Here is an 18,851-nt window from a genome sequence, read left to right on the forward strand (position 1 = left end):
TTAAAATTGAATGAGACAACGATATTTAATCCGTTTAGAATGGCTGGATATCAGAAGAGTAACCACTTTCACAAAATGTGAGATGATGTTGGGCCTCAATGGAAAGGTTTTTTTAAACATATATTTTTTCTCACCAATTGGTGATTCTTTACAACCAGGGGTCACTTACCCCTGAAAGCTGAACTCACAAGGGATTCTAGCAGAGGAGGGACTTCCGTCAATACTGGATTAGTACTGTCGGAGTTGGACTCAATGAGCTTGCCAAAGTAAATGTAATTGATGTTATTGATTAATCATCCCTTTATAGGCTATCTGGGAATTAAACTTGAATTAACCTGAAAGTGGCTATCATAAGTGTAACCAGTTGCAACAGATGTGAAATATGGTTGCTGTCATATAATCATTTTTTTTCACAAAAATATACTGGTGATTCATCACCACCTAGGGATCACCGATAGCAGAATTCTGAAATCGAACGGAACTCGCAAGGAGGCGGAACTTCCATTTCCCACGGAACAGGGTGTCGCCCTGTGAACAAAGGAAACATGGCTGCTCTTCCTTTGTTAGCTTAGCATCTAGTGAAAAGTTAGCCTTACTTGTACAGGAATGTGAGTTCCAAGCACCACGGAGTCCCCTTTGAGGGAACAGGGGTTTAATAATGATGTCTCATGCTCACCCGTAATCAGTTAATTTCCGTGATGTTTACCAGAACACGCAGTAACAAAGAAATACACTGTTGGTCTCCATCTCTCAGAAAACGTGAGAGATGGAGAGAAGTCAGTTTCGTTCAAACAACAACGTGACTATCAATCTGATGACTGTTATAATTAACAGTCCTCGCTGTTCCATAAGGTGTATTATTATCTGTGTTTAATTTCATATCTAGAGCATTCCTACTTAGTGTGTTTTGTTTACGGCACCATCCTAAGTTGATAACTACATGATAAGTCTACAGCTGTAAGGCACTAGCTTCGGACAGTCTACAGGGATGGCTTATTGACCTCTTGGGAGAAACTGGTGAGTACGGTAGCTGTAGAGTTTTGACTCTCATCATGGGTATGGGCTAGTAACCCCCCCCCCCTTTGTGTCTTGGGACCCCCATCAGTGGTTGGTGTTGGTGTCCGAGGCACAAACACAAATGTCTGTCAGGGTGTGACCCGGGTGGGAAACTTGGGTTTTCTGTGTTTCTATGTTTTGGCCTGGTATGGTTCTCAATCAGGGACAGCTGTCTATCATTGTCTCGGATTGGGAATCATACTTAGGCAGCCTTTTTTCCTTTTGGATTTTGTGGGTAGTTGTCTTTGTTAGTGGCCTGTATAGCCCTAGTAAGATTCACATTCGTTTTTTGACATTTATAATAAAGAGAAATGTATGCCTACCACGCTGCACCTTGGTCCGGTCATTTCCACGATTTTGACGGTGATCGCGACAATGTCGAATCCTTTGCACGAGTTGTCAGCAGCCGCATTGGTAGTAGATTGGCTGTAACCTTTCAACCAAATCTCCTGGTGTTGGTGCTTTAAAATGCTCAGTGGTTGTCGAGGCCTGTCAGTCACCACAGCGTACGCATGTGCCAACCGTTCCAGTACCTGCGAACTGAGACTAGGATATCTGTCTGTAATATCACATAGTGTTTCACCAGTGAAGTTCATCGGGTCAGTTGCGGGACTGATGTTGTTAGTTTCATTTTGAGGGGTTTCAGTCCGCTTTAAAGAGAAAAATGTATCATCGGAAGCAGAGTACACTCTGCACGTCGATGCTTTTATTCTTGAGACGGCCACAGTCTTGCGGAAGTGTCCGATGGACAAGAGAAGTTAATCTCAGCTACAGTATCGGACGACTCCAAGGAGATGGGAAGGTGCTCATTCACAGAGACTGCTGGCTCAAAATCATGAAAAGAATGGTCAATCAGGTTTGCCGATTGAATGTGACGAGATATTGTAATATGTCCTGAGGTCAGATTCTGCACCAAGAGGTTTCGAAATGTCTTTTTCCCAAGGGGTGCTGTCGACAGACACCCCTCGTTGATGACTTTGTTGCACCTAGCATTAGGAGAAGACAGTGTGGTCAGTGGAGACGGCACTGTGACCTGTGAACATACTTGGTTGGTTTCCTTTCCATTATTGGGAGTAAACAATCCAAGTCTGCTCCGAGTAGCAGGGGTTCAGATTCGAGGCTGTTAACATACACAGGGTGAACAAGCAATACGTCCTGGAAGTGTAGTTTCAGCATGAGTCTCAATGTGAGAGGTGAGGTAGTCTGAGCGAAACCTCAGTGTAGTTTCGCATCATTCCCTTTTTAACCAATGTTAAGTTGGCTTCAAAGACCTTTTTCATTGAACAATGTTTGAGAGATGAGCGACACTGTCGAGCCTGAATCAATTAGCGCAGGAGGTTAAGCAGCCCTCTAGGACTGTTTCCAGGTATGGCCTGTTTGAGTTGCGTTTAGTGGTCATATTCCCCACAAGCTGGAGTGGTCGTTCGCAACGACGTGATGTCATTTCTGTTCAAGGTGAAAAAAACAGATTTCCTTATCAGGTTTTGAGTGAAATTGGCTCGTGAAGTTTTTTCTTCACAACCTTGGTATCAGAGTCTATAGACAAAGCTTGTGGGCTTGTTCCTTGATCGAGCAGGCCCTGGACAGGGTCTTGAGTGAGAGCGGAAGTAATTTGATTTTTAACCTTTCTAGCGACAACATTCTGCTGAAAAGGCAAGCGCGCGACATTCAAAAAAATTAATAATTTGAAACTTTCACACATTAACTCTCCATCTTGTGTAACAAGTGTCATATTGTGTTAGTCTGCTAGGAACCTGTTGTCATCGTATTAAGTTTATAATCAATAACCTATACAGTGTGTGTGTCCTATGTTATCATTTAGTTGATTAGTTAATAAATAATCAAATCAATTTGTGTGGTACGGAATGATCAGCGAGACTCGGATTTGTGCAGATTCAGTCTGCGACGTTCAGAATGAAACTGATATGAGGAAACAATTAATTAGTGACTGTTATGATATCTATATATTCTTGAGTTAATTCGGGAGACGTTAACTCATTAAACAATTTTTCCCTTGGTGCCCCAAATTCCTAATGAGTTAATTGTTACATGATTAATTTAAGATAATAACAATTAAACATAGTAGGTAATTATTTGATGAATAAATCTTAAGGATAGGGGGCGGTATTTCACCTTTGGATGAATTGCGTGCCCATAGTGAACTGCATAAAAATCTGTCCTAAATTGCTAATATATGCATATTATTAGTATTATTATTGGATAGAAAACACTCTGAAGCTTCTAAAACCATTTGAATTATGTCTGTGAGTATAATAGAACTCACAGGGCAGGTAATCTTCCAAACTAGTTTTGGAATCCTGAAAGTTGGGGCAACTTTGACGTCATAGCGCCCTCCCTTCCCAACAAGTTATGGATCTGGAAACACTTCCTATGTCTTCCACTAGATGTCCTCATTCAGTAGAACTTTGACTTTATGCTGTGAACTTTGACCTAATGGGGTGAGAAGTCGTAAGTGTCGTAAAGATTATCATGTGCGTGAAAGGCGCGCTTGGGAAAGAGTGCTTCCTTTGTTCCAATCAGCCTCAGACGAACATGGATGTCCCGGTTGGAATGCCATTCGCTTTGTACGTTTATAACATCCTGAAGATTGACTCTGCACTTAGTTTGACCAGTTTCGTCGACCTGTAATATGTAATTTGGAAGTTTTGATGCACAATTATTCTGGACCAGAAGTCATTTTTTGGGCATTTGAGCTGAAAGTGTTAGCAGATGCTACTACATGGACACTAGAATTAAACATTATGAAACAAAACGATGTATTGTTGAAGTGGGACTCCTTCCACTACATTCTGATCGAAGACCATCAAAGGTAAGGGAATATTTATGTTGTAATTTTGTATTTCTGTTGACTCCAACATAGCGGAGAAATATTGTTACGAGAGGTTAACCTGTCTGGCCCACCTGGGACGCAACCGCACCCCCTGCCAACAAATGCTAATAGCACTCGTTAAAACTCAAACGTTCATTAAAATTCACATACAGGGTACTCAATTCAAGCTACACTCGTTGTGAATCTAGCCAACGGGTCAGATTTGTAAAATGCTTTTCGGCGAAAGCATGAGTAGCTATTATCTGATAGCAGGCAACACGCCGAAATACCAGAAGGGGACGTAAACAAAGGAATAAGCGTAGCCGGCGCTACACAAAACGCAGAAATAAAATATAAAACATTCATTACCTTTGACGAGATTCTTTGTTGGCACTCCTACATGTCCCATAAACATCACAATTGGGTCTTTTTTTTCGATTAAATCGGTCCTTGTGTACCCAAAATGTCCATTTATGAAGACCGTCAGATCCAGTAAAAACACATTTTTTAAACGCAACGTTATTTTTTTAAATTAAAAAAGTTGCCTATAAACTTGGACAAAACACTTCAAACTTCTACTGTAATCCAACTTTAGGTATTACTAAACGTTAATAAATGACCAAATTGATCACGGAGCGATCAGTATTCAATAGGCACAAGTTTGGGAAACGTAGTCAACTTTTCCGGTTCCATTGTTTACAGCTGTGGACTTGACAACCGGATGTGGCTATTACTCAGATGACCAACGATTTAGTTGAATCGAAATCACAACACTGGCGACATCGTGTGGAAGCTATAGGAACTGTATCCTCAGCCTTAAGTATTTTTCCTTCCAATAGACAATACATGGACTGGCGGATTGATTTTTTCTCAGTCGATTTAGTGACCAGGTTTTCTGGCGATTTTGACCACGGAACTCGTTCTGTTATAGTCACAGACACCATTGAACCAGTTCAAGAAACGTCAGAGTGTTCTCTATGCACACATACTAATCATATCCATATACTATATTCCTGGCATGAGTAGCAGGACGTTGAAATGTTGCACGATTTTTAACAGAATGTTGAAAAAAGTAGCCCGATCTCTAAGAGGTTTTTAAGAGAAACACACACACAGGTACAGACACATGCATACACACACAAATGCTAGGTCACACTCTACACATATAGTACTAGTCAAAATTTTGAACACAACATTTTGGACAATTCCTGAGCGGTATGACGGCTGCGTGGTCCCATGGTGTTTATACTTGCATACTATCGTTTGTACAGATGAACGTGGTACCTTTAGGCATTTGGAAATTGCCCCCAAGGATGAACCAGACTTGCGAAGGTCTACAATTAATTTTCTGAGGTCTTGGCTGATTTCTTTTGATTTTCCCATTATGTCAAGCAAAGAGGCACTGAGTTTGAAGGTAGGCCTTGAAATACATCCACGGGTAAACCTCCAATTGACTCAAATCATGCCAATTAGCCTATCAGAAGCTTCTAAAGCCATGACATAATTTTCTGGAATTTTCCAAGCTGTTTAGGCACAGTCGAATTAGTGTATGTAATCTTCTGACCCATTGGAATTGTGATACAGTGAGTTAATCTGTTTCCAACCTAAGTGTATGTAAACTTCTGACTTCAACTGTATTCATACCCTTTGCAATGAAGCCTTTAAATAAGATCTGGTGCAACCAATTACCTTCAGAAGTCACATAATTAGTTAAATAATGTACACCTGTGTGTAATCTAAGTGTCACATGATCTGTTACATGATCTCAGTAAATATACACCTGTTCTGAAAGGCTCCAGAGTCTGCAACACCACTTAGCAAGGGGAACCACCAAGCAAGCGGCACCATGAAGACCAAGGAGCTCTCCAAACAGGTCAGGGACAAAGTTGTGGAGAAGTACAGATCAGTGTTGGGTTATAAAAAAAATATCAGAAACTTTGAACAGCCCACAGAGCACCATTAAATCCATGTACAATTTTTTTTATGAATATGGCAACACAACAAACCTGCTAAGAGAGGGCCGCCCACCGAAACTCACGGACCAGGAGGGCATTAATAAGAGAGGCAACAAAGAGACCAAAGATAACCCTGAATGAGCTGCAAAGCTCCACAGCGGAGATTGGAGTGTCTGTCCATAAGACCACTTTAAGCCATACATTCCACAGAGCTGGACTTTATGGAAGAGTGGCCAGAAAAAAAAGCCATTGCTTAAAAAAACAAATAAGCAAACACATTTGGTGTTCGTCAAAAGGCATGTGGGAGGGGGCCTCCCGGGTGGCATAGACTCTGGGTTCGTGCCCAAGCTCTGTCGCAGATATCGTCCATGGGGCAACGCAATTAACATAGCATCATCCGGGTTAGGGAGGGCTTGGCCGGTAGGGATATCCTTGTCTCATCGCGCACTTGCAACTCCTGTGGCAGGTCGTGCGCAGTGCACGCTAACCAGGTCGCCAAGTGCAAACCTCTCATCACCCCAGAACATTATCCCTGCAGTGAAGCATGGTGGTGACAGCATCATGGCACCAAATACAGGGAACTTCTTGAGGCAAACCTGTTTCATTCTTCCAGAGATTTAATACTGAGAAGTAGGTTCACCTTCCAGCAGGGCAAGGACCCCAAGCATACTGCTAAAGCAACACTTGAGTGGTTTAAGGGGAAACATTTAAATGTCTTGGAATTGCCTAGTCAATGCTCAGACCTCAATCCATCTGTGGTGAGACTTGCAGACTTGCAGCTGTAACTGCTGCCAAAGGCTCTACAAAGTATTGACTTTGGCAGGGTGATTAGTTATGCACGCTCAAGTTCTGTTTTTTTTGTCTTATTTCTTGTTTGTTTCACAAGAAAATATATTTTGCATCTTCAAAGTGTATCTTTAATTATATGTAAAACATGTATCTTTCGTCAAAGTGTATGATGAGTATTTCTGTAGCTGTTGTGTAAATCAAATGATACAAACGCTCCAAAAAATCTATTGTAATTCCAGGATGTAAGGCAACAAAATAGGAAAAATGCCAAGGCGGGTGAATACTTTGCAAGCGACTGTACCTAGAGAGTTTTCATCTGCATTTTTCAGAGCTGCCTACATACCACCACAGACAGATGCTGGCACTAAGACCACACTCAATGAGCTGCATACCGCCATAAGCAAACCAGAAAACGCTCATCCAGAGGCGGCGCTTCCAGTAGCCGGAGACATTAAAACATCTTTCATCTATTGCTACCTGTCAGGGAAAGGAGATTGAGGTTGTAACCTCATAAATATCTTGGAATTTTAATTGATGATGGCCTCTCTTTTAAATTAGCATATTCAACAACTTACAAAAAAATTAAGCTGAAATTGGGATATTATTTTAGGATTAAGGCCTGTTTTTCTTTTGAAGCCAGAAGGAGGCTAGTATCAGCTACATTTATGCCTTTACTAGACTCTGGGGATATTTTATATATGAATGTTTCTGCTCAGTGTTTGAGATCAATTGACACCCTTTACCATGGCACTTGGAGATTTATTTTAAGCAAAACCATTACGCACCACTGCACTTTGTATACCAAGGTTGGCTGGCCTTCTCTAGTCACTCGTAGGCTCAGGCACTGGTATACTTTTATTTACAAAGCCAATTTTGGTTTACTACCTTTTTTTTGGGGCATTTTTATTGTTCAGAAATGTGGTGGGTACTCTCTTCGTTCGCTGGACTTTATCCTGCTAACTGTTCCAAATGTCCGAACTGAATTTGGTAAAAGGGCTTTTATGTACTCTGTGCCATCGTCTTGGAACGCCTTACAAAATACTGGAAGAACTTGTCCCGAACTTGTCCCTTGTCCTGATGAATGATCTTGAGACTGATTCCCTGACCGGTCAATGTTTTTAATTTGCTGTTTTTGATTTTGTTATACTCTTGTGAACTCTATGGTTTTTACTAGATTAATTGTAGTTTTTCAAGTTGTTTGTCTGTCATTTTTGTAATGACTTGGTGCTGCCTATCTTGGCCAGGATGCTCTTGAAAAATATATTTTAAATCTCAATGAGCCCTTCCTGGTTAAATAAAGGTTAAATAAATAAGGCTTGTTTTTTGAAAAACGAACAAGTATTTGGAGTATTTGTGAGAAGAGCACCGAACAATATCAGCCTTTCGGTGCATGAGGTTGAGGGCGCACGCTTACTAATTTTTCTTTCCTATTGAACATACTACTTTCTATATGAAATATTATAGTTTATTTACATTTTAGAGTACCTGCGGATTAAATAGAAATGTTGTTTGACTTGTTTGGACGAAGTTTAGTGGTAGCTTTTTTGACTCCTTTGTCTGCATGTTGAACGAGTGGATTACTGAAATCGATGGCACCAACTAAATGGACTTTTGGGATGTAAAGAAGGACGTTATCTAACAAAATGACCATTCATGTTGAAGCTGGGACCCTTGGGATTGCAAACAGAGGAAGATCTTCAAAAGTAAGTGATTTATTTAATTGCTATTTGTGATTTTATGAAGCCCGTGCTGGTTAAAAAATATATTGATGTGGGGCGCCATCCTCAGACAATCGCATGGTATGCTTTCGCCGTAAAGCCTTTTTGAAATCGGACAACGCAGTTAGATTAACAAGAATGTAGGCTTTTAAATGAGATATTAATGTTTAATATTACGATTATTTATTTTAATTGCACGCTCTTCAATTTCACCGGATGTTGTCGGCTTGAATCCTGCTAGCGGGATGCCTATCCCTGTCCACCTTCCCTCCATTCTAAAAAAATATTGTAATAATAACAATATTGACAATATTGATTGAAATAATTAATTGTTTATTTAGTGGTACCACAAATGTGAATTAATATTTACAAAACAATTTATCAAACAAAACACATTACATAATTGCAACATTTCTGCAGACATGCCAGACCATCGTAAATAATACATCTACTTTATATAGTGCTTTTCATTAATTTCCTGTGAGACTATTCAAGCCATTTACTCACTGATGGTTGAAGATGATGGGCGATCTGCAAATGCAATCTGGAATCTGCTGGCATCACAGCACAACATCAACATCGCTCTAATCAGTCAGAAGACAGTTGAAGAAATTTGAGTGGACTTATGGAAAGGCTCTGCAAGACATATTATGTATAAATATATATATTTTTTATTGAATAACCTTTTAGGGATAGGGGGCCGCATTTTCACCTTGGATGAATTGCGTGCCCATAGTGAACTGCCTCCTACTCTGTCCCAGATGCTAATATATGCATATTATTATTACTATTGGATAGAAAACACTCTGAAGTTTCTAAAACTGTTTGAATTATGTATGTGAGTATAACAGAACTCATAGGGCAGGCAAACTTCCAAACAGGAAGTGGAAATTCTGGGGTTGGTTGATTTTCAACTCATCGCCTATTTACATCCAAATAAGATATGGATCTGTTCGCACTTCCTACGCCTTCCACTAGATGTCAACAGTCAGTAGAACGTAGAATGAAGCCTCTAGTGTGATGTTTTCTTATTTACAATGACGGCCTACCCTGGCAAAAACCCAGATGACACTGGGCCAATTGTGCGCCGCCCTATGGAACTCCCAATCACAGCAGGATGTGCAGCGCAACTCAGGAGCCATGACCAATTTTATTCAGAACATTAACCATGTGTGTTTTCTTGTTATGTGCTGTTCTGTAGTTTCGACCCAAAAATTAGTCTGACAAACAAAGAACTTTGCATCCTGCAGACCCAGGTATGGATCAACACATTATTTTATTACCAAAAGCATACAGATGTTGATGAAGAAGCCACATTTGCCTCAGGATCCATCCCAGTTGGTATTCTGTGGAACCATGTGCTTTTTTTGGTGCGGCCCGTTGTCCAAACCTTTGTACACTGATCTCCACGGATGGTTGTCGGCATGGTTGTATGCTCTGCAAAAACACATTCACGTTTTTAGTGCACAATTATTTATTTTATTACACAGTATGCCTACACATTGATAGGCTATATACATTTTTTTTAAAGAAAATGTTCTGACACCAAAATACCTTTTAGTTTTGGTGATCTTCTCTGTTCCGGCTCATTTTCAAGTCCTGGTGGTTACAGTCCTAACACACTGCCGCCCAGGTTTACATTGCAAATGAGGGCATAAACTGGGTCAAGACGCCAACAGAGTAAGTAGACCTTTATGTAGTAAAATAAATAAATTAAAGACCTACAACACCTACGGTAGGTCTACAGTATATCAAAAAAATATTTTTCTCATCTCTACATGTAGGTTTCCTCATTTTAACCCGATGGAACTGGTTTGTTATCACCTGAAAATATTCATCCGTAACAATACAATTCTCCCCCCTTACCCTCCTTCTTGGCAAGAGTCTATTGTCCTGCTAATAGCCCATAATGGGTCGATGGATTAATTACAGTCATTTACCATTCTCATTCTCGGACTGGAAACGTTGTTTTCAGAGTTTACAATCTCATTTTCAAGTTCTTGTTTAAAAAATAACAATATTTTGGAGATTATTTTGTTTTCAAATTACCGAAAGTGAGCGGTTGTAATCTGAATAAAGGGAAATAGGCCATTGTTGAACATAGGGTGAGACAATAGGACCTTTTAAATTTGTCTGGCTTGCCATTCCAAATAAAATTGAATATTTTTTTGCTCATATAATTTAAACAGGTCGCTCTCTGCCAATGCCGCCTGGCAATCAACCAAAAACACAGCATCTACCGTGGTATTCCATTCCCAGCGAGACTATTCAAGCCATCGACTCACTGATGGTTGAAGATGATGAGCGATCGGCAAAGGCAATCTGGAATCTGCGTGCTGCAAAACCAGTTCGGATTTTTGTATCTTTTGTATGACTGACGCCTTTAGTGAGAGGTCTAATGCTTTAATATTTAATAATTTCTGCCCCCCGAATTCATATTCATTATATAAATAGGCCCATGTGCGCCTTCATCAGATGACATGGAATCACTGTCCACTTTAATAATGGAGCACTAGTCACTTTAATAATATTTACATACTGCTTGACTCAAGTCATATGTACAGTATATACTGTATTCTATTCCACTGTATTTAGTCAATGCCACTCCGACCATTGTTTGTCCTAATATGTATATATTTCTTAAATACATTATTTTAATTTTAGATCTGTGTATTGTGGTGAATTGTTAGATACTACTGCACTGTTGGAGCAAAGAACACAAGCATTTCGCTACACCCGTAATAACATCTGCTAAATATGTGTATGTTACCAATAAAATGTGATTTGATTTGAGATGAAGGGTCATAGTGAAAAAGGGCCATAGTAAAATAAACAGTATTTTAGTGATTAAAAACTCAGCTAGATGTGCCTCCCAACTCATTCAGAAAAAGTTGGAATTGAACAAGTAGGGTCAAAAAACAACAACAAAAAAGCCCATAATCATGCCTAAAAATAGTTTTCTGAAATACGCAATCAATACTTAATTAAATATTTATGCTGATAATGTCCTGAGGCTTATATTTTGGTGCATTAAAGCGCTGGCTGCTGATGAAAACAGAGCTGTGAGTGTCAGCAAACATTTAATTTGAAGTCAGTTAACTTAATAATGGGATCTTTCTTTGGACTAATTGGATAATGATTATGGTACGCACACGTGACAATTATTTCACACGTAATGTGAGAAGGTGCTATATTGGCCCCTTGAGGTGGGATGATGGAAATGTGGGGTAGAAAATAACAAAATGCAGGACCCTAACATGTGCGCGAGCGTTCAAAATAAATGTACATATACATGTTATTCAATCATTGCACCCACACCGCTCGCGTGCCTCAGCGAGCGTCTGCGTGGCCAGGCACTAAAATAAAAATGGGTTCTATCTGTGACACTCGAAGCACTGCAAGTCTGAACTCTCCCATCTCCTCATTGGTTTTTAGGAGCATATATACCCACGTGGGTGATTGAAAGATGAGCCTGATGTCCACACTCCAGTGGAAGGAGGAGAGGTGACAAGAAACAAATTCGGTTTACCGTTTTATCTGTGGATTACTTGTAGAGTAGAGGACCTTGTGCATTTCAGGTAAAATAACATACAATGTTTATATACCAGGACAAATGAACTAGCAACAGCAAGCTAGCTACCTAAAGTGCCATAAATGTTAAAAGCTTTTTGACCTGTCCTCAAATTAAAATAATTGGTTCAGAGTTTGCTTTGATATTTCAACCTGCGTGTCATGATCACTTCTGGTGTGGGTGAACAAGAACAATGGGGAATATTCTCATGTCACTGTACACACACATAACATATGGTTCTGCACCAAATGTGCATGCGTATTTCAGTCAGCCATGTTGGGTGGGGAAACTCAGATTTGGTTGCAAATAAAGTAATTGTATTAGCGTGAAAAATAAACAAAGACTAGGCTAAGAGATGTGTACCTTTCCCAAGTACATTTTCATGCTAAATTAATTAATCAAATATACAGAAAGCACTCACAATATGGTAAAACCTACTTTCAGTGTCTCTCCACCAAACACTGGGTTAATTGTGCGTTTCTTGATGGAGGTCTTCTTCTTGCTATGGCGGGATTTGTCAGGGTGGAGGTAGGTCTTCACATATCTGCACAGGAAACAGGAGTTATGCTGTTAAAGGAGTAGTTCACTATTTTACAATATGATGTAAGATAGTTCTCACCCTGAAAGTAGTCTATGGGCTAAAATAAACTTAAGTTTTCTTTAAAACAACCACTACAAATTTCAGCCACCACAAGCTAGCAATCAATGGATGTGATGGGGACATGTGAGCATGTAAAAAAATGATAATGTCAAAATCACCTGAAATCAAATCAACTCCATATTTGGTTTGATGTTACTTAAAGGTGATTTGTCTCACATGCCCCTATAACTTCCATTGATTGTTAGGTTGTTGTGGCTAAAGTTAGCTGAAGTTTGTAGGGTCTCACAGTTGGATTACAGTTTCTCCTGGCCCATAGACTACTTTCTAACATCAAGTTGTACAATAGTGAACTACTTATAGTATTGATGCCACGGGAGACGAATCATCTTGTATTCTACACAGCAATGACAATAGTTTAAAGGTCCTTTCCCATTCTAACCCCTTAAAAATATTTAACTTAAACTGATCTAATACTCTACTTGAATACTTATTATTTGGCTCATATTTATTTTTTAAAACCTGTTGTAGGTTCTGGAGACCCCAATTAAAGATGCAATATGTAACTTTTTGGGTGACTTGACCAAATTCACATAGAAATTTAAGTTATAGATCAATGTCATTCTCATTGAAAGCATGTCTAATAAGCCGTACATCTGTTCTATGTGCACTATTTCTCGTTTTTGGGTCTTAAGTTTTGTGCAAACAGCTGAAAATACAATATATTGGGTTATGAAAAATATATTTCACAGCAGATTAGATGGTACAATAATTCTCTGCACTATACATGCTTGTTTGGTCACATAAATTGAAATGAGGCAATCTATTAGAATTTTAGCAACCAGGAAATGCCAGAACGATTTCTGCACCTATTTTAACTACTATAATATTGGTCTGAATTTGTGTGTCTATGTGCATGCATGTGTGGTGTGTTGAGATTACGGGTCAGTGCGCTGCTTGCGAGGGTTGGCGTAGGCAAGGTCCTGACACTGCTCCACTGTGACGATCAGCTCCTCTGCATTTCTGTACCTTAGCGAGAACTCCACTGCCCCCTGGACAGTCACACTCCCAAAGTCCCCCGCCTCACTGTACACACTCAGAAGACTGCCAGTGCGCTGACAAAAAGAGGACAGGAGAGGCACACAAAGCTACTCATTTGGAGACAAAGCATGTTATGTTCTTCAGGCGTCATTTTGGAAATGGAAGGATTACCAAACACAACCACATTAACCTCTACAGGATCGCCCCCCCCCCCCCCCGGTTGTAAGTAACAAAAACATTTCCCAGTACATAGACATATGTGATATGGACAGAAAGCTTAAATTCTTGTTAATCTAACAGCACTGTCAATTAACAGTAGCTATTACGGTGAAAGAATACCATGCTATTGTTTGAGGGGAGTGCTCAGTTATGAACTTGAAAATGTATTAATAAACCAATTAGGCGCATTTGGCCAGTCTTGATAGAACATTCTGAACAAAAATGCAATCAGTCCAAAACTTTGCAGGTGCACTGCAACGATCTAGTGGCCAAAATCGAGATTTCGCCTAACCTAGAACAGTACATTGTGACCGTTTCTCTTGCATTTCAAGGATGAAGGGGAAAAATGCATGTTTTTGTCTTTGTGTTATCTTTACCAGATCTCATGTGTTCTCCTACATTAATTTCACATTTCCGCAAACTTCAAACTTTCCTTTCAAATCGTATCAAGAGTATGCGTTTGAAAAAAAAGGTTTAAGCCTCACTATCAGTATTTCACAACTTTTTGGGGAAAAGTGTAAATAAAACAATCATTTTTTGAGGGGGGGGGGTTAAGTAATCATTGCAATAGTTTAAAACATGATGCAATTATGAACTGCAAAATCAAGAGCTGTGTCAAGTATTTTGAAAAGGCATACAGTATGATTGTATTTTTGCACAATTATCACCGTTGATGTTCAGAGAAAGGAAAAAAAGATTAATAAAATTGAATATTTTTTCAAACAAATATTTCACGGGACATCTAATATCTTGCTATTCAAGCCATATCTTCCAAAACAACTACAGTATGTTGTTGAAAATGGTAGCTTTATGGTAACTGTCCATAAAATGGTCCTACCCCAGTGAGGCCATAACCTATGGAGCCATAACCTCTTCTTGCAGAGAAGTCAGACCCATAGCTGGAGACAGAGCTGCAGTCATCATCCAGACCCTCATCCTGAAGAAGGTCAGAGTTCGAGTAAAAGTCAAGGAAGGAATATGAAAGCCATCAGCCGGTGTGTGCATGTATGTGATAATATTTTTTCAAAAGTGCAACATTTCATGTATTAAGACAATTTAATGCACATGAATGAAAGGCATCAGAGTGTGTGCGTGCATGTTTTAAAGAGTGAAAACATCCATCTTTCTGGTTGTTTATATGTCAGTACTACTAAACTCCCACAAGTGAAAGCCATTATTCAGAATATGTACATAAACAGTCTAAAAATGCACTTATTAATCTGTTTTGTTGAAAATGTATTTTAACGTCTAACCTCCCAGGTGTCCATAGGTGTAACAACCACTGAAGGTGGTTCCTGAGACGTAGCTGGGTGCTCTAAGCCAGAAAAAAAAACAGACAAAAACAACCGTTTGTCATTTGGTTTCCTCAATTGGCCTGTGAACTTCCTTGATTGAAAACATCTGCATATGTGAAGTGTCAGATACAGTATATTCGGGAAAGTATTCAGATCCCTTGACTTTTTCCATATTTTGTTATCTCATCAATCTACACACAATACCCCATAATGACAAAGCAAAAACAGTTTTAGAAATTATTGCAAATGTATAAATAATATTTAAAAAATTAAAATCACATTTACATAACCATGCAGACCCTTTATTCAGTACTTTGTTGAAGAACCTTTGGCCTCGAGCCATCTTGGGTATGACGCTACAAGCTTGGCACACCTGTATTTGGGGAGTTTTTCCCATTCTTCTTTGCAGATCCTCTCAAGCTCTGTCAGGTTGGATGGGGAGCGTCGCTGCACAGCTATTTTCAGGTCTCTCCAGAGATGTTTGAACGTATTCAAGTCCGGGCTCTGGCTGGGCCACTCAAGGACATTCAGAGACTTGTCCCAAAGCCACTAATGTGTTGTCTTGGCTGTGTGCTTAGGGTCGTTGACCTGTTGGAAGGTGAACCTTCACCCCAGTTTGAGGTCTGGAGCAGGTTTTCATCAAGGCCCTCAACTTCCGGACTCGTCTCAGTGCTGTTGTTCTGTTTGTTGCTACTTGGCTATCAGCCAGACTCTTCAGTTTTTACTTTTAATACATTTACCAAAGTTTTTTCATTCAACTTTTTCACCCCGGACGCTTTATCTGGACATGGTTCTACAGGACCTCCATCGGCAGAAGCTAAGTAGTAACATTAACACTATGCCATCTAATTGCAGTCACTGTACTCATACTATACAGGAGAACTATCGCCTTATGGTGAGGATAGGTGTGTTGCAAGCACAGCTTCAGAAGCAATCGTTATGCAAGGACAATTTAAGTGAAGGAAAGGATGAAACAGCATGTGTGCCACCAGTAAGTACAGATAGTAGTATAAGTCCCCCCCCCCCACAGTCCTAGCGGCTGGACAATTTTCTCAAGGCTCTTGGAAATAAATGTTGTTGGCATACTCAACAGGTGTCGCTCATTCAGCCGACATAAACTTTCAACTGGTTCTCCCTGTTAAGCAACGAGTATTAGACTTTAAAATAATTATCCAGCGATCATACACTGTCTACCAGGGGGCAGAGCTATCAAACATAAAACCTAATCTGAAGATGGTGCTGGCTAAGGCTAAAACTGGCGAATGTAGAGAGTATAGGGATATTGTTTTACCATGTCGGCACCAATGTTAGGATGAAACAGAGGTCACCAAGCTCAACATAGCTTCAGTGTGTAAATCAGCTACAAAGATGTGTCAGCATTGAATAATTGTCTCGTAGGGGAAGTGATGAGCTCTACAGCTGACACTCACAACTCAATCTCTGGTTGAATATTGTTTTCTGCCCCTCCCTCTTTCTGGGACTCACCCATAAAAAGGACCAAGCCTGGCCTGCTGAGGAGTGACGGACTCCATCCTAGCTGGGGGGGTGCTCTCATCTTATCATCTATGAACATAGACAGGGCTCTAACTCCTCTAGCTTCACAATGAGATAGGCAGCAGGCTGTTAGACAGCCTGCACCTTAGTGGAGTCTGCCACTCGCACAGTCGGTGTCGTCAGCTCAGCTATCCCCATCGGGACCGTGTCTGTGCCTCAATCTAGGTTGAGCAAAACAAAACATGGCGGTGTTCGCCTTAGTAATCTCACTGGAATGAATCTCCATTCCTGTCATTATTGAAAGAGATTGCGATATCTCACATCTCAAAATAGGGTTACTTAATCAATTCCAATGCAGTCAATGAACTAATCACTGACCATAATCTTGATGTGATTAGCCTAACTGAAACATGGCTCAAGCCAGATTAATTTACTGTGTTAAATGAGGCCTCTCCTCCTGGTTACATTAGTGACCATATCCCTGTGGATCCCGCAAAGGCGGAGGTAATACTGCATTTTCGTCTTTTGAGCTTCTAGTCGGCTAGAGTGTTGAACTAGCAACCGAAAGGTGGCAAGATTGAATCCCCGAGCTGACAAGGTAAAAGTCTGTTGTTCTGCCCCTGAGCAAGGAAGTTAACCCACTGTTCCTAGGCTGTGATTGAAAATAAGAATTGTTTCTTAACTGACTTGCCTAGTTAAATAAAGGTTAAAAAAACTCGTGAAGTCTATGCAGCCTATTCAATCACTTTCTATAGCTACTCTTTACAGGTCTCCTGTGCCATATACAGCATTCCTCAGTGAGTTTCCTGAATTACTATTGGACCTTGAAGTCATGGCAGATAATATTCACATTTTTGGTGACTAATATTTACATGAAAAAGACCCACAGACCCATTTCAAAAAGCTTTCGTGGCCATCATCAACCTAATGTGTTTTGTCCAACGTGTTTCCGGACCTATGCATTGCCACAGTCATACTCTGGACCTAGTTTTGTCCCATGGAATAAATGTTGTGGATCTTAATTTTTTTACTCATAATCCTGGACTATCGGACCATCATTTTATTATGTTTGCAATTGCAACTATTTAATCTGCTCAGACCCCAACCAAGGATAATCAAAAGTCGTGCTATAAATTCTTGAACAACCCAAAGATTACTAGATGTCCTTCCAGACTCCCTCCACCTACTAGGAAGTCGGAGTACAAAAGTCGGTTAACCTCCTAACTGAGGATCTTAATTTAACCTTGCGTAATACCCTAGATGCAGTCACACCCTTAAAAACAAAAAACATTTGTCACAAGAAATTTGCTCCCTGGTATACAGAAAATACCTGAGTCGTGAAGCAAGCTTCCCGAAAATTGGAACAGAAATGGTGCTCCACCAAACTAGAAGTTTTCCGACTGGCTTGGAAAGACTGTACCGTGCAATATCGAAGAGCCCTCAGTGCTGCTCGATCATCCTATTTTTCCAAACTAATTTAGGAGAATAAGAAGTAAATGTGGCATAAGAACTAAAAAGCAGCATTCAACAAGAGAGGATAGCTTTCACTTTAGCAGTGATAAATTCATGAACTTATTTGATGAAAAGATCATGATCATCAGAAAGCAAATTACAGACACCACTTTGAATCTGCGTATTTCTACAAAGCTCAGATGTCCTGAGTCTACACAGAACTGCCAGGACCTAGTATCAATAGAAGCACTCAACATTTTTGATCCTGTCTCTCTTGACACATTCATGAAAATAGTCATGGCCTCTAAACCTTCAAGCTGTATACTGGACCCTATTCTAACTAAACTACTGAAAGAGCTACTGCCTGTGCTTGGCCCACCTATGTTGCACATAATAAATGGCTCCCTATCCTCCAGATGTGTACCAAACTCACTAAAAGTGGCAGTAATAAAGCCTCTCTTGAATAAGCCCAACCTTGACCCGGATTTTTTTTAAACTATTGACCAATATTGAATCTCTCATACCTCTCGAAAATGGTTGAAAAAGCTGTTACGCGGGAACTCACTGCCTTCCTGAAGACAAATAATGCATTGAAATGCTTCAGTCTGGTTTTAGAGCCCATCATAGCACTCAGACAGCACTCTGACAAATGCATTTGTTAGTTTCGCCATCCCTCAAGGTTCCATTTTAGTTCTACTATTGTTTTCACTATATATTCTACCTCTCGGTGATGTCATTCGGAAACACAATGTCAACTTTCAACGGCTATGCGGATGACACACAGCTGTACGTTTCGATGAAACATGGTGAAGCCACAAAATTGCCTACCCTGG

The 18,851-nt window shown here is 40.0% G+C and overlaps 1 protein-coding gene across 3 annotated transcripts in view; it reads right to left on the minus strand.

Annotated features, from left to right (window-relative positions):
- si:ch211-266g18.6 (synaptotagmin-like protein 1) overlaps window positions 1–18,851 on the minus strand; it is a 51,439-nt gene that overhangs the window by 14,564 nt on the left and 18,024 nt on the right. Inside the window, exons 7-12 of one of the 3 annotated variants that reach the window (XR_010453239.1) lie at window positions 15,031–15,092; window positions 14,616–14,714; window positions 13,460–13,632; window positions 12,358–12,463; window positions 9,903–10,038; window positions 9,698–9,785 (exon numbers count right to left, since the gene is read on the minus strand). Coding sequence is in view for 2 of the 3 variants with exons in the window: in XM_064954210.1 (XP_064810282.1) it covers window positions 9,612–9,785; window positions 12,358–12,463; window positions 13,460–13,632; window positions 14,616–14,714; window positions 15,031–15,092 (614 nt within the window). In the remaining variant the exon portion in view is untranslated. Of the gene's footprint in view, window positions 1–8,673; window positions 9,786–9,902; window positions 10,039–12,357; window positions 12,464–13,459; window positions 13,633–14,615; window positions 14,715–15,030; window positions 15,093–18,851 lie in introns of those variants that run through there. The other 2 variants (XM_064954210.1, XM_064954209.1) reach the window with 2 other exon arrangements.

The sequence above is a fragment of the Oncorhynchus masou genome, chromosome 32 (assembly GCF_036934945.1).
Source record: "Oncorhynchus masou masou isolate Uvic2021 chromosome 32, UVic_Omas_1.1, whole genome shotgun sequence".
NCBI lineage: Eukaryota > Metazoa > Chordata > Actinopteri > Salmoniformes > Salmonidae > Oncorhynchus > Oncorhynchus masou.